We start from the raw sequence: 17,757 nt of genomic DNA, 5'->3' as shown, positions 1-17,757 counted from the left end.
AAATAACTTAATAAAGTCATCTGGAATGACAAAGAAAGCGTTCTTGCAAGACTCCCAGAGTTCATCAACATTCTTTTAATTCATCTTCAATGCCTCCTCCATTTTACCCCAGACATTCTCAATAATGTTCATGTCTGGTGACTGGGCTGGCCAATCCTGGAGCACCTTGACCCTCTTTGCTTTTAGGAACTTTGATGTGGAAGCTGAAGTATGAGGAGCGCTATCCTGCTGAAGAATTTGCCCTCTCCTGTGGTTTGTAATATAATGGGCAGCACAAATGTCTTGATACCTCAGGCTGTTGATGTTGCCATGCATTCTGCAGGTCTCCATGTGAGTTCCAATAGGTCTTCTGCAGTATTTGTAATGATTGGGATGAAGTTCAACAGATGATTCATCTAAAGAGTCTAACCTTCTGCCCCTTTTGCAAATGATCAACTGCAAGTCAAGTTATTATTTGTTGCTCTTACTAGGATCGATAACAATACGTTCATAAAAATAAAACATTAACCAAAACATTGTATACTGTACATTTTCATTCAATTTAAAGATGCAACTAAAAACATATAGATGGAAAATATCATCAAATTTAATCTTTTTTGAAATAAAAAAGAAAAAAATGTCCAATTGAACTTGCCATAAGATCATTCAAAAATAGAGCCGAATTTTGTTTAATCACATTCCATAATTTGATTCTTGCCGATGCTTTGTGAAAGATTTCAAAAGAGATCAAGCTTCTCTGACACAACACTAATTGCTGCTAAGTGCTAATTAACTTTTTTGCCATTTAACTTGATCTGAAATATTCACAGCAGAACAATGGTGCGTTCTGTGACAAATATTTCAAATGATTCATGCTCCCACTTTGTATCGTCTGTGGAGTTTTGTTTTAATGGTCCTTTAGAAACTTTGATGACCATTATTTTTATAATCAAACTTGGTATAATTAAACTAATTGTAACTTTAGAACAACATTTAACTGATTGTGGAATTCGACCAATGGTCTCAAACTCAATTCCTGGAGGGCTGCAGCTCTGCATTGTTCAACCACATCCAACTCATACCTACTTAACAGTCTCCAGTACTCTTGAATGCCTCAATTAGTTGGATCAGCTGTGCTTGGTTAGGGTTGGAGCAAAACTGTGCAGAGCTGCGGCCCTCCAGGAATCCAATTTTAAACATACTGTATGTATTTAAACTATTTAGGTTAGGGTTAGTATCATAAATTGACATGCATTTTTAAAAGAATAAATATTATAAGATCATCAAAATGAAGTGTTGATGTATTTGCTGAAAATAATGGACTAGGTACAATCACTTCTGGATTTAACGTAAACTTTGGGTGGACAAAAAAAATAAATAAATAACAAATCAATGTTGACACCATATCATATAGTTGAAGGTGAATACTTTTACCTCTCTGTTTAAAACATAATTTCAAGTTATAATTTTTACTGCTTTGGATTCATACTGTAGCTCCTATCCACCAAAACAGCAAATCTGTCATTGAACATTGTTTTGAATATTAAAAGTCTGTGATACTAAAAAAAAATCTAGATCTAAGGATTTTTCAGACACATTGCAAATTAGCAAGTTACATATTGAGCCACTGAAATGTCTTGATGTTGTACATCAGAAAAAAAAACTAATCTCTTCATCTCTCAGAGCTTTTGCCACTTCTCAAAAGTCATGTCGATGTTTACTGTGATTTTAGGGTGGGCTCTTTTTGACTGCAGGTTGCTTGGGTTTTGAAAACATGCGATTCCCCAGATGTTAATAATGATTGCTATTTGGGGCTTTCTAGATTAAAGGCGTCCATCTATGAAACATTTAGAGGGGTGATGAACACACCAACACATAAACTCATTTTTCTGATATCAACAAAGTTTGTTTTCATTCTGCGGGTAAAAGTAGCCCAAATTTGGTTTTTCGCTCACATGTGACTTATAAAGGTTTTTCTTATGACAACGTGAACAGGACTAAAAACACAGTATCTGAATTTATCAATAACAATTGGGCCCACTTCAAAGGTAAGTGGTGTTCAATCCAATAGATGCCACATGTTCTGAAATGCACAATTTAGTTGCATATTTTAGTACTTACAAGCCAAACATGATTGCTCATATAGAAGACATAGATTTTAAGGCTCAATTCAAAACCTATGTGAAAAGGTGGTGGTGTGCAGATTTTTTTCACAAATTAAATTAAATTAAATTATATTGAAAACAAAAACAGCCGTTTAAATTTGTTGTCATAAAAATATAATCAAATAATAATATATAATTAAAACAATTAACACATCATTTAAATAATTTAAATAAAATTTATATAGAAATATGAGTTTAAATTAATTTAATGTCAAGGTAAAAGTCATAAGTCTAAAGAAGTCATGTTCCTAGTTACGTTGTACTAGTTATGTTCCTTGATTGGATCCTAATAAATTCACATGACAACACAGGCTTATTTACAACTTTTTAAATTCAAAACAGCAATCAAACATTACAGACAGACTTTAAAGAATCTTTAAAAACATAAATAGATATTTTTAAATAATATACATAGAGGTTAGACATCATTTACAACTGTAGTGGTCTCTTTTTTGTCACAAAAATAATGATTAGTTTATCAGAGTGCAGCTTCATCAGCATGAACACCAACAATGGAACATAGATAAGTGTATACTTGTAAAACTTAAGTTCATTTATAAATTAATTTCGAGAGGAGCACGTTATTATTACTGACCATGGCTGGTCCCGCAATAACTAATGCATGATTCACCAATCAGATGTTTCCTAACTCACGATAAATAACTAGAGTTTATTACTACAGTTATCTTCGGCTTGAAGAATCCTTCCTTCCATCCCTACTCCTCCACCTTTTCCTTTAAAGGGTGGCACTGTGGCCCAGTGGTTAGCAATGTTACCTCACAGCAAGAATGTCACTGCTTCAAATCCTTAACAGGCCAGCTGTCGTTTTCTGTGCGAGTTTATATGCTCATCTCGTGCTCCGGATTCTTCGGTTACCTCCCACAGTCCAAAAACATGGCATAAGTGAATTGATCAATCCAAATAAGCACTATAGTCGAACTCTTAACAAGCAGTATATAGCTATATAGCAATTTATAATCTGTTATCAGCTCTAAACGGAGAAACTCTAAACTAGAGCTCAAACTCCCCATTTGCAGGGTGAGAGGGAAGGAGCCCCGGGCTCAAGGATCTTATGAGCTCAGGGCTTTCGCCCGGGAGAGCATGCCAAACTCGCTTTAAAATCAATCTTCAGCTAAGTTTGAACTCTTTATTCGATTTTTGGGTAGGGGCATCATGGTGGCGCAGTGGGTTGCACGATCGCCTCATAGCAAGAAGTTCCCTGGTTAGAGCCCCAGCTGGGTCAGTTGGCATTTCTTTGTGGAGTTTGCATTTTCTCCCCATGTTGGCGTGGGTTTTCTCTGGGTGCTCCGTTTTCCCCCACAGTCCAAAGACACGTGGTATAGGTGAAATAAACTAAATTGTCTGAAGTGTATGAGTGTGTGTGTGTGTGTGTGTGTGTGTGTGTGTGTGTGTGAGAATGCGAGTGTGTATGGGTGTTTCCCAGTGCTGGGTTGCGGCTGGAAGGGCATCTGGTGTGTAAAACACATGCTGAAATAATTGGTGGTTCATTCAGCTGTGGCGACTCTGAAACAGAGACTAAGCCAAAGGAAAATGGATGAATGAATAATCGATTTGTGTTGAGACAACATGAAAGAGTGCGGAAACTAGTATTTTTTACAAGGTGTGTGTGTTTGACAGTTATCAGAAATATTTAGCATAGAAACACACATGCGGCTGATGTGCAATTATGTCAATCATGTATAGTGCTGCGTTACAAGTTATATTTGACACCAGGGATTTAAATATGAAATGCTAATTTCTCTTCTCACATGTAGCCACGGTTAAAACAAAATCACTACTCAGAGAACAAAAGAGAGTGAGGTAATGTTGTGCCACTTAACGCAAATGAATGCAATTCTTTTGGACAACTGCTCACCTGCAGAAGCTAATTCCTTCTAGAGTGGTCTAATTACAGGGGGCTGATTCAAACCAACGAGTCCCTATAGATTGAGCGTAGTTTCTCTGAACGATGGGGGCGTTTTGAAGAGCAAAGTGAGAGTGTGCTTTCTGAGTGGCCGACCTCAGGGGAAAGACAGTCTGGATTAGAGAAAGTATTAGCCACTCACAGTGGAGTTGGACACGAGTGGTGGATAACACTACTTTCAGAGGGAAACTATTTATAACCTTCCTAAGTCTAAAATTGATTGGCCGATCGCAAAGGTACGTGCCGACAATATAAATGGCAATGCTTGGCCAACATCGTGCAATAGGTCAGTTTGGACGAGTTAGTATGCTGCCCTCTTTGAAGTGATGCAAGCGTAAATTGACACTGATATGATCGCATGCAAGCAGACAGTAATAACTCTAACTTGGATGATTCTCAGCTCTATGATCATCTACAGAGCTACAGGATATTTGGGTATTGAGAAACAGTTCTGAAATTGCAGAGGCGCAGAGATGGTTATTTACAGATGAAGGATGAAGGACACTGGCTCACCTCTTGCCGCGAGGGTAATGTCTCACGTATTCCCCCACGTCGTGAGCTGCGACGGCAATAACCTGAGGGTCATCAGACACTTCCAACAGCCTGGTCAGTATCCTGGCAGGAAGCACAAACACACAATCATTTCTGCTCTCCAAAAAGCAATCAGTAACACCTCCAGGGCAATACTAAACCTACGCTGAGCAAATATATCCCAGGGTACTGTACAGCTGTAGATGCGGTGTATACGTCAGTTACAGAAAGTATTAAAGGTTCTGTTAGTTCAAAGAGAAAATAATACGGGGAAACATGTAGCACTGGAAGAAATGTTTTTTTGAACAGTATTTTTGTCTTGTATTACAGTACAAGTACCTCAACAAAATGCATTTAATAAAGAGAAAAAGACATGATTTTTTCTAGACAATATTTACTGTGGCCAAAAAGGATGTTTTGACAATTTAGAATCTCCTGCAAAACTTGCCCAAAAAAAACTTGAAAATCAGGAATCTGTGCCTTTATACAATATAATGAGTGTGAATAGATGGATAAATGCACTGGACACAATGTCCTGTCATTTTATTCTTACAGTTAATCAGATTAGCTGTTTCTGTTGTATATTGTTTTGTACTGAGTTTATTTGAGCAGATGTGTCTGGTTGACAATTGAAGCTGAGGGCTGATTCTATAAGACTGTATGAATCGTTTAGAAACTGACCAATGAACTGATGATGCTGATGAACTGAACATCGGGTGAACAAATTGTTATTGTTAATGTCTTTTGTCTTAATATACATTATATGTCTTGGATTATCTTGTGAAATTCATATATTTACTATGTTCTTTTTTTGCTAATTATTATAATTATTGATATCATTATTACAAGGCATTTTTCAAATATTCTTTGGGATGCCGTCATTGATCATCATTTGGATAAACTCATTGAGATTTTTTTATCTGATCATCTGAAAGATTTTTATAAAATTTGTTTTGTTCAGAATACAGTAAATATACTAACACACTACAAAATTGTATTAAAATATACAATTTAAACCTGTTCTTTATTTTTTCTTTATTTTTATTTTTCAAACAATATATATTACAATTATTATAAACAATATATATATATATATATATATATATATATATATATATATATATATATATATATATATATATAGAGAGAGAGAGAGAGAGAGAGAGAGAGAGAGAGAGATATTACATTGTAAGGAGTGCTATATAAATAATAATTACACATGATTTAAATTTTTTATTTTCTTATTTTATTTTGTTATAGTATTACTTTGTAACTTATCATATATTACGGGAAATTAGTCTTAATATCTTACACAGCTTTGAGTTATTCAATGAATGAGTTCTGCTTTATGGATGAGATATCTTCTAGAAAAACACTACTTGGGAAAATTACTTATTTTTGCAGTAACCTGCCAACAAGTTTGTTGCTCTAGGGAATATATTTTCATTCTATTCAGAAACAACAGATCAAGTATGAGACAGGTCTCCATCACATAAAAGTGTGAAATTACAACAGTTGTGCGGGATGGAGAGAGAGAGGGTTCAAGTACCACAAATCACCTGCATGCTGAGAGCGAGAGATAGAGGAGAAAAAAAGAGAGACGAACTGAAGTAAAACACAAATTGCTGAGGGCTGAAATAGAGCCTTTGTGCTGATTGCGGAGAGGGTGGTGATGAGAGGAATGAGATGAGTAGATTAGGATTTAAACGGAGCTGTCAAAAGGGTCGTGCTGACGCATGATTAAACCACCAAGAGACGATGAAAATGAGAGTTTCAACTGCCGATACTCAGCTCCGGTTTCAACTTATGCGACCTTCACCAGATAGCCAATACTGGAGCACCATCAGGCACAATCACACAATGAGATTGAGTAAAAACACTACAGTATATCCAAAACAGTCATTTAACCATTTGCAAGATACTGTGAAAATTATTTCAGTTCCTCTCCAAACACTTGACCCCTACTAACATCTTTTATTGTGAACGCTTAGAGAACTGAAAACACCCATTATGATCATTTACACTTGTGTATATTAATCCACACAGCATGTACATTTGAAAGCAGCTTTATTCACTTGACAATATTCTTAATTAGCTACTTTCTTTCTTTCTCTTTAATTACAAGGAGAGCTGAGAGACCTCTAGAAATAAAAAGGCAGTCAGAAATGGGAAAAAGCTTCCAGATTCTCTTTTTGGGTCACTGCATTTTAATAGGTTTTGTCATCTGAAATGTGCAGTGCCTTGATTTCCAAAATAATTTTTTTGTCAAAAAACTCAGCCCCCCTCTGGCCCCCTAAATTTGGACACGTATTTTTGTGCCACAACTAAAACTACACAAAAAAGCGGGATCAGCTATCAGTGGCAGACTCTGGAGTTATAACTGATGCCTCTCTTGTGCGCTCTCAGTGGCACTCCCTTGACTTTTGTTAGTGGTAGTGCTACACGCATCAGTTTCCCACAATCGTCAGAAGATAAGCCCCAAATTGGCACAGGTAATAAAAAGATTCAAATTTAGCCATGGTCATGTTGAGAATTTTTTTTTAAATGTCAATTGTTAATTGTATTAGAATTTTGTTTCCAATAGTGATTTTAAAACTTCAATATAGGAGATGCTGACTATGCATAGGCTATTATTAATCAGAAATTGAGTGTACATAGTGTTCCATTAGGAAATGCAGTCTTGAATTTACAAACAGTCGGCAAGTACCGGGGAACAAATGTAACACATTGATAAAATTTAGTTTTTAGTGATGCTCTTGTAAAACTTGTTAAGCTTTGTCTTTAAACATTTTTGTTTTCAGTCATGACATACAGATTTTTTTCAACACGTTTTTAAACATAATAGTTTAATTAACTATTTTCTAATAACTACTTTTTTGCCTTTCCCATGGTGACAGTGCATAATATTTCACCAGTTATTTTGCAAGATAGCTGTATTCAGAATAAAGTGTCATTTAAAGACTTAATTAGGTTATGTTAACTAGAAAAGTTAGAAAAAAAATAGTCAGGTTAATGTGGTTAACTGGTTTGTTGTGTAGACAATTAAAAATGATAAATATTTTTTAAGGATGTTAATAATACTGACCTTAATTTTTTTTTAAACTGCTTTTATTCGAGACAAACTATAACAAAATTCTTATTATGACTCCAATATAATTATTTTTTGTTTTATAGGAAACACTTTGAAAATATTCTATGTTTGTTAAAGATCACTTGGAAAACATAATCTTAAATTGATGGCAAGACAAAAATTTACTTTAACTGCATCTGTTAAAGTTTATAGGTGCAAAAATGTGCCTTGATGTACTTAAAAATATTTTATCCTACAATAAAAAAGTGGCCCCCTAAAAGCACTAGTGCACAAGTGCACTCTGCTCTAAAACCACCACTGATCCAATTTACATTAAGCAAGCAAAAAAGAGGCCAAACTCAATAAATATGGTTTTTAAACTTATACACTATTAAAATGAAAGGTTTGTTATTGGCATTGATGGCTCCACAAAAAAAAAACCTTAAAAAAAACTTTTCTTTTTACAAAATGTTCTTTGTAGAAAAAAAACTTTTGACAAAAAGGAAACTAAAAAATGTTTTAGGGCATCACTGTGAAAAGCCATTTTTGGCTTATTCAAATGATGCTGTGTAAAAGATGAATGTAGACAGCACAGTTAGTGAGATAATCAATATCTTCCCCTTTATTACTAACTATAGCACTTTTATTGCTATTTTGAATGTCAGAGTCAGTATTTACTGACATAAGTCATACAACCACCCATAATAATAGTATGAGGTGCTTCTTACTTCAGGAGCTCGTAGTTCTTCTCATTCAGGCGAACAGCGTTTTCCCTCCAGAACTTCTCTGACTTGTGCACTGGACTCCATTCCAGGCGTCCAGACTTCAGCTCGGAGCTGTACTCATCAAAAGAACTGCAGGAGGAAGATGGGAAAGATGCAAAAATGTGAAGAAAATGCATGTTGAACACATACCGAGAGTGTATGAGGGCCAATTTATACATCTGCGTTAAGTGTGCCTTCACCTAGTCACATACAATTTGCCATACACTGACGCAGAAAAAAACCCTTAAAAAATTTAACTAGTTGCAATGACAGAGCGTGAAATCTCTAATTGTTCAGTTAGTTGAAAATAGAGTTGAGAATGGAGCAAGGCCAGTAGCTAGAGTGTTTAAAGGGAAATGAAACCCTCCCTGTCTCAGCAGTGTGTTTTTACACCTTTAGTTTGAAAAAAAGTCAGGAAAATAGGTGAATCCAATCCAGTTTTGTTTAGGTGGGAGTGTCGAGTGGCGAAAAAGGGAAGGGTTTGCATGAAAAGGGGAGTTTCAGAACGTGCACACGCGCTGATGTTCACAGATGCAGAGACTCAGAAGTCGCAGAGAATAGTGTCAAACAGCTGTGTGTGTACAGACCATCCTGTCAGAAAATGCTGCAAAAATCCTACACAGCGGTAATAGTTTGAGTAAGGGGTTTACATGTTTACATTCGGAGAGCAGCATTTACAGCGGATCTTTCAGTACATATTATTGAAGTGACATTAATGTAAACTTAGTAAGTCATTTTGACAAAGGTATGTCTTTAAAATTTTAAAGAGTACTGCCGAAATTCATTGCACACTTACAAAGTCTGTAGACAGGAATAATAACAAACAAACAATAAACACGAAGTGGAACTGCAGTTTTTTTTTTTTTTAAAGTGGACGACTGGCAAATTCGGATTTTACCATTTCCAAGTCTTTCTCATGAATTAATGATGAAAACTCAATGCTGGAATGTACACATTGATATCTCAAGGCCATGATGCAGCTTCAAAATTTCTTTTGTAACCGGAAGAACAGATTTGCTCTAAACATCGCAAAAAACAACCAATTTTCACTTGTTAGCTAAATGTATGTGTCCATGTAGTGTTTTTAGCAACGTGGGACATATATATGACCGTCAACATCTCAAAAAATGTATTTTGGTGTTTGGTGACGCTCTAACAAGTTTTGAGTCTTGCAGAGGAGCTCCAGATGGATACTTTTGTTTTGTGTTTATGACAAAAATTTGCGAGTTCCTGCTACTTTAATCACTGAAAGAGAGTGAGTTTGAGCTACAAGCTACAAGCTACGAGCTACAGTCGCATTGCATGCATTTCTGGAGTAAACACCAGCAAAGAAACTCGACACAGTGAAACACAGAAACCCCACTGCCTGCTAACGTTATTATTGATATTGCATTATTCCCAGAGCAGCACAGAGAGAACGCAGAAGTATAAATATCTACAGCGGCTTCGGGTACATGCAAGTTATGCGTCATAGTGTATGATGACCACTTAACGCAAAAGTCGAAATCAATCTTACAATCTTTACCTGAGATCTTGAACACTCTCTCCCAGTCTTTCCAGGAGGAATTTAATATCATCGGTGATGTCCTCATCATCGTATTTCTGCTGGTCCAGGTTCTCCAGCTGTTTTAGCACTTTGCACTGGATCATGGCAAGCGCATACTCCTGACGAGTCTCTCTTTCGGCTGATTTCTCCAGCAGGTTCTACGGCAACAACAAATCAATATTTTAACTTTATATGCAGTAAGATAAATGTCTTATATTATTAAAACTGTACCAAAATTAGTTAAAGTTAGAAGGGTTTGGGCCAGCAGATATGAAATATAAGCACTTGTCCATCGTTAAACTGGTCACATGTAACCGTTTCTACACTGGAGTAGAACATTATCATACATGTAGCAGAAGCTAAGAGCCATCTACACAAGACATGCCAAATCCATTCGTTTAAAATCCATTTGTCCAGTTGAGTGCTTGAAGTACATCAGAAAAGGGGAAAAGTTTAAAGTTCTCACTTGTGTTATCCATTGTAGATTGAATCACTCATAAATTGCATTTTATTGTCTTTAGTCACATCTTTCTGCCCACGTTGCTCGTGTCAAGAGTCGACACAGTGTGAAACAGTAAGTGCATTAAATTATGTTTTCATCACTTTAACAGGTTGTAAAGTTTATTCCAGCTATTTATTTGACCAAAATATCATAATGTAAAAAAGTAGTGCTACCAGGGGCTATTTAAGAGAAATGCAGTAATTATTCAAATAATCGGTTCTTTTTTTTTAAGCCTTATATTGCAAATGAGCAAAGATTATGCAAACCATATGCAGAGCTAAGGTGCTTGCTATCATGGTTTTGTTTAGTAATAAAGTTGAAGCTGTCCCACATACCTCAACAAGGCCAAAAATGTGGCATGAGTTTTGTTGGAAAAACTTGATTAGATTTTTTTATTAAATCATTACAATTGGGGACTTCTCATACTTGTTAGAGGAATTGTGGTGTAGAAGAGGCACATTATGCGCATATATTCTGGCAGTGCTCTAGAATGAACAGTTTTTAGGAAACTGTGCACTCCGCTTACAATACTATTTTTTATCTTCATATTGCTAGATCATTCGAAGTACTTTATCTAGAAGATATTCCTATTAAAAAATAAAAAAAAGTCACATGCACTTTGGTGACAGATAGAGATATTTAAAAGGAAATGGAGTAAATGACTGGCTTTCTCCACAATGACAATGTAATTATCCATAATTTAACATTTACATAATTCTAGAGGTTATGCATCATTGCGAGAATATGTTTGGCAACCTTTTATTATATTTTATTTTATATTTATTCTATTTATTTAGTTTCTTGATAAGGTTAATTCAATATTTATATGAACATGTATCTATATAGATATACATGTGTGGAATGGATTTATTTATGTACTGTATATACATATACAGTTGAAGTCAGAAATATCAGCGCCCAAATGATTAGCCCCCCTGTTTATTTTTCTCCCAATTTCTGTTTAATGGAGAGATTTTTTTCCCCACATTTCTAAACATAATAGTTTTAATAACTCATCTCTAATAGCTGATTTAGCTGATTAATAAAATTGCTGATTAAGACACTTCTATACAGCTTACATGGCAACATTTAAAGGCTTAACTATGTTAATTAGGCAGGTTAGGGTAATTAGGCAAATTATTATATATATATATATATATATATATATATATATATATATATATATATATATATATATATAGCTTAAAGGGGCTATATATTTATATAATTAGGACCTTAAAATGGTTTTAAAAAAATTTAAAACAGCTTTTTACTTTAGCCGAAATAAAACAAATAAGACTTTTTCCAGAGGAAAAAATATTATCAGACATGCTGTGAAAATGTCCTTGATCTGTCAAACATCATTTGGGAAATATATAAAAAAAGATTTAATAATTCAAAGGGGGTCTAATAATTCTGAATTCAACTGTATATGTATGCAGATATGTATTATTTTTGTTTGTTTTGTTCCTACTAGTTATATATTACTGAAAAAGCATTTTAAAAGTTATGAAGTTGAAATATTCAAAATCAAAACAAAGGGATGAACTTAAATCGTATCATTTCAAATCAGATATAGTGGAATAGTTTTAATACTTATAAAAAGAGTAGAAAAGCTTTGCTCAACCACAGCACAGCATGATGTTTTAACCAGGACCCATTTGACAACCTTTTTGGACATTCTACCACTAAAAAAAAAAAAAAAGAACCTTTGCACTGAACAATGTGACTTAAAGCGAAAATTAAAATGTCAAATTACAATAAGAACGCTTTTTATTCCTCTGAATTAATTACTCTCCTAATGGAAATGGATCATTTGGCAGCAAACGCTAACATAAGCTTTGACTTCCATTTTATAACCCTCTGCTTTTAGCTGTGCTAAAATTAGGTGTTGCACTTCTGCACTTACCTAAAAGCTTTAAAAAAAACATGTTTTTCCAGGTATTACTGAAAAAATTCCCACTGTTATCCTTATACATACTAGCAGCAGCCATCAAGTGAAATTGCTGAGAGCAAATTGGGTAAGATATTCAAATCAACTCATGCTGCCACTTCAAGAAAATATCATCAGTTAATGGACAAGAAGATGCAGAGATGTAAAAAGCAAAGAAGAACAGGAAATTAATAAATGATTCATAATTTCCTTTTATGTCTGCTTGTTTGATAAAGTTGCCAGTGCGGGGTTTGTGACAAACTCAAGGTGATGCATCAATATCTTTCCTCTCAGGCAACGTAAAAAAGACAATCTCACAAACGAGGTAAGTATTGATTACTGATGAAACAGTATTGGATCTCATTTTGAGTGGGCCTGAATTACTGTCATTGAGACACTTCAATCTGAAGCCAGTGGAACAGAAACAAAGTAATTATTTGCCATCTCTTTGCCTTCCAGCAGTGTTTAATCAGCGGAATAGAGACATTATTACACAATAACGTCCATGACAAAATTGAACAATTAGAGTCAGTGAATGCACAGCTGTCCAGCATGAAGGATATCAAGCTGCTGCATGTACGAAAAATGGCAATGAACCGAGTAAGTCTGCAAAGGAAGAATTCAGATTAAGATGCAGTGGCGGACTCCTAATAGAGCGATAGCTGCAGCATTGAATTATAAGAGTAATGCATTTTAAGGAGGCGATGAGCAGCACTGGCATTTTAATTTGCTGCAGCCTAATGTTTTGTTTGAACGCAGACTGCTTTAAGCCAGTTTGATGGGTCCCGACATAGTCAGTCTTACAGTGAGCATACATCTTTTTATGCAGTCATTTATACAGCTCAAACAAAGTTCTCTCCTTCTCGAGTCAAAAATATAATAAGAAAATGCTAATGCTCTGTGTATTACCGTGAGTCACATCCTTTACCAGCTCCTATTCCAGATACATGCACCGAAAGTCTCCTTCATACATTAGTAACTAAATTTCCGGTGATGTTATGCTTGTTTTGGAACACGTAATAAATCACAACGAACAGGTCAGGAATCCGATCAACCCAACATACAGCTCTAGTTAACGAGATGATGGATTGTGAGCGCAGTGCTGTCCTACACCTTCCTTGGTGACATTCTGCATCTATGCATACTTACACGCTACTTTCCCATTCAGTGGAAATAAGACGTTGATGAATGAGCTGTAAGTGTGACGCCTGTGCATGAGAGAAAACAAATGAGAGACGTTCGGGTGGAGAATTGAAAAATGATAGACAGAAGAGGTGTTTAGATGCTGTAGAATGATACAAGGACAAATAGCTAAATAGAACGTCAGTTTACTAGACAGAATGTCAGGTAAAAGAGAGATATAGAGCGGTAGAAGACATAGAGAGATCTGATATAAAGAATCCATCTGAAACTGCATTAGAATGCCTAAAATGTCCATTTCATACTTATTATTTGGTGTATTTAATACATTTACATTCAGCAGACTTCTTGCAACCTGTATTGAAAGATGGACAGTTCGAATTATAGACAAATTAAGTGAAGACAACAATTGATAGAATGACAGAAACATAGCGTCACAGAATGGACAAAAAAAGGATAGACAGACAAAAGGACTTGAAAATAGGGCTGCAGAATATATTGAAAAAGTGTTAGTTTCGCGATAAAAGTGATTTGAATGTGAATAATCATAATTATGAATATGAATTTGAATATTCACATCGAAGAGAGGTGCATTAGATTACTTTTTCTTTTTTAGGGATGCACCGAAATAAAAAATGATGGGCCAAAACAGATAATCTTTGCACCTTGCTATTGGTAAATAAAATAAAAACATTACCAATAGTAATAAAAATTTATGCCCAGATTTTCATTAATTTATGGTGTATAAATGTTTGCACTCTGATCGTTTTTTTTAAATTTTAAAATTTCATTTAATCAGAAAAATTTCCATTATTATCTGTTCATATTAGTATACTCATTACTTCGTTTTTATACTTTTTTTATTGAACGTTTTTAGTACAAAAACATCGAAAATGTACAATGAAGTAATAAAATAATTGTAGTAATAAAGTAATATCCATCATTCATATCATTCAAATGGCTCCTACATAAAAAGTATAATAAAAAATATCCAAATTAAAATGTAATAAAAAATATGTTTAATAACGTATATAGATATATTGCTAGATAGATGTATAGTTTGCTAGATAGATTGATCAATAGACAGATTGCTAGACAGACAGACAAATCGGTTTTAATCTAACTACATCTACATCAGCCTTTTACCACTACTCTCCTCTCTGTCTGATTTGCTGGAATGTTCCACAATCTGAAATATTGTTATGGCTTATTTATTCTCCTTTCTTCATCTATGTTAAGCTACGATAAGCTGCTCCAACACAATCTACATTGTAACAAGCACTTGAATTATTAGCCCCCCTTTGAATTATTTTTTCTTTTTTAAATATTTCCCAAATGATGTTTAACAGAGCAATGGAATTTTCACAGTATGTCTGATAATATATATATATATATATATATATATATATATATATATATATATATATATATATATATATATATATATATATATATATATATATATATATATTTTTTTTTTTCTTCTGGAGAAAGTATTATTTGTTTTATTTCAGCTAGAATAAAAGCAGTTTTAATTTTGTTTTTAACATTATAAGGACAAATGATTAGCCCCTTTAAGCTATTTTTTTCGATAGTCTACAGAACAAACCATCATTATACAATAACTTGACTAATTACCCTAACCTGCCTAGTTAACCTAATTAACCTAGATAAGCCTTTAAATGTAACTTTAAGCTGTATAGAAGTGTCTTGAAACATATCTAGTCTTATATTATTTACTGCCATCATGGCAAAGATAAAATAAATCAGTTATTGGAAATGAGTGATTAAAACTATTATGTTTAGAAATGCGTTGAAAAAAAATTATCTCTGTTAAACAGAAATTGGGGGAAAAATAAAACAGCTGCTAATAATTCAGGGGTGCTAATAATTCTGACTTCAACTGTAAATAAAGATGAACTGAAAAAGGACATAGAGGTATGCTCTATAATTAGACTGAAGAGCAGGATATGACTATATTACTTTCATTTAAATCGCATTCAAGCAGCATATTTGTCATCCATTTCATTTCATTTCATCCGCTCTCTTAGAGTACTGACTCACGCCAAATGACGTACCCAAAGATTCCTATATAATCATATCTCTACACTGAGACAGAGCTGCGTATTCGATTAGATTAATGTGCTATGAATAAAGACAACTTGCTGAAAAAGAATAATAAGGCCCATATCCTGGCTGATTACCGTGGATGGAAAATTCACACAAGGCTGAACTACAGACCAATATCTTTAATCCTGAGAGTTTAAAGTGTTGCTTTAGGCCTATATATTTACCAGAGTGTACAAATGTGGAACACAAATAATGGCAAATGTGCAGAGGCAGGTTCTTTGAGAGGTGCAAAATGGAAGCCATGTAATCACAGCCAGGCACAGAGAGAGAGAGAGAATACCTGGTCAGGACAACTTAATAAGCTCTTCAGCAGGTGAGATAAATGAAGCGCAGCACTCTAATTCAATACTGTCAGCGACATGGACAATGAATTCATTACACAACTCTAATACCAACAACAGACCCAGCTTTCAGGGCTAATTTGAACATTAAATGTAGTCTGACCCAAGAACGCCATGTGCAGGAAAATGAAATGCAAAATAAGAGTAACAAGCAGTCTGTTTTTGTGCCTGGGCTATGTATTAAGCAAATATGTGCAGGCAGAGGAAAAGTAATAAGCCTGACGGGAGATAAAATGCCGTAGGACTACATTTGGTCTTTCACTATACCCTAATTCAAATCATCAACATGAGCAGGAAGCGCAATGTAGGGTGACAAGTTTTTTTTTTCTAGTCTGTAAAACCAAGCACTGAATGGATGATGACGTGGAAGTGTGGAAGAGATTAAAACCAGCGCTTTTGTCAATCTGCAACCTTAATAAGGTAATAATGGGGTTCTTGGTATATTCATCATGAAAGCTCTGGGTAAATTAAATCCTTTCAGAATAAAAGAGTGAGTGATCCGCTAATGGACTTTGAAGAGGACACCTTCTGCCGAGCGATGCCCTGATCTGAAAAAAGTGAGAAAACGGACACACCCGTCCATTGGAAATGGTTTAAACACATGTTTTATGTGCACTATTTGTTCAGTAAAAAGAGGATCAGATAAACAGTCTGTCATCAGATTTAATGATCTCTCATTAAGTATTTTTAGATGCATGTTTATATTGCGCCGTTGCTTATCTTCATTCAGCTGAGGCTTCGCAATCTATTTCCTTAAAGTACTCTAATTACCACAACCAAGTCTTGTAAACGACTGGGGTTAAGTGTCTTTCTCTTAAGCATCGTAATATGAAATTTTGTGGTTCTGAGAAATGCTTAACCCTTTAAGTGCGAAAGGTCAGACCAGTTCAAATCTTGCTTTAATGAGTACGGCGTTGAAAATATCACATTTAAAGACTAATTTCAATAGCAAAGCATTTCATTTAATACGTTTAGAATAAAACCTACTTAATTTCTTCATCTCTAAATTAAATTAACTGATATGTGAATTAGAAGATTAAAAAAAAAATACTATAAAAACAAACCAAAATACTAAGCAATTGCTATTCTAACAATAACTCTACAAATTCAGAAGAAATGTTAAATAGAGGCATTGCAGCTAGTGGTCTTAGATTTTTAGACCAACAGCTTGCATTATTTTGGGATTTCATTGTAATGGAGAGCAGGTGGATGAGTGATAGAGTAGGTGTGTGTTTGTGCTTGTGTTTGTGTGTGTACGCGTCTGAGTGGATACAGGGCTGAATTCAGTATGAAATAGCCTATTAGTTGACAACAGCTGAGTCAATCACAGGTTTTTAGATGGAAATGGTTGATATACAGTAAAAGCCCCACTGAAGAGGATCTATTAATCACTCAACGCTAGTGCTGGGCATATTCAATGTAAGTTAAAGGAATTGTAGTTTATTAAATATTCGCAAATGGCATAATGAGACACATTAATACCAAGCCTTTGATAAGAAAAAAACTGATTATTACACCAAATTATGATCACACTGCATGGCACCTGATTAACAGCTGATATGCGACTGTGCTCTATGAACGTCTGCAATGTAGTTATGTACAGTAGACCTAAAAGTAATGTTTACATTTTTAATACACAGTACATGAAGCATCACAGTACTACTATTACAATATCAACAATATTATTTGTCAATATACTGTATTTAACACATTTGTAAAAGTTAGGGAAGTT

At 34.6% G+C, this 17,757-nt stretch overlaps 1 protein-coding gene across 2 annotated transcripts in view; it reads right to left on the bottom strand.

The window, feature by feature from the left end:
- Positions 1-17,757, bottom strand: part of atp6v1h (ATPase H+ transporting V1 subunit H) — a 60,156-nt gene that overhangs the window by 14,915 nt on the left and 27,484 nt on the right. For both annotated transcript variants that reach the window (NM_001291708.1, NM_173270.3), the window contains 3 exons: positions 9,959-10,137; positions 8,398-8,523; positions 4,582-4,683 (listed from right to left, as the gene is read on the bottom strand). In NM_001291708.1, coding sequence (NP_001278637.1) covers positions 4,582-4,683; positions 8,398-8,523; positions 9,959-10,137 — 407 coding nt within the window. The remainder of the gene's footprint in view (positions 1-4,581; positions 4,684-8,397; positions 8,524-9,958; positions 10,138-17,757) is intronic.

This window comes from Danio rerio, chromosome 2 (assembly GCF_049306965.1).
Source record: "Danio rerio strain Tuebingen ecotype United States chromosome 2, GRCz12tu, whole genome shotgun sequence".
NCBI classification, from domain to species: Eukaryota; Metazoa; Chordata; class Actinopteri; order Cypriniformes; family Danionidae; genus Danio; species Danio rerio.
The sequence above is the reverse complement of the archived record's forward strand: the minus strand, read 5'-3'. Positions and strand labels throughout refer to the sequence as shown.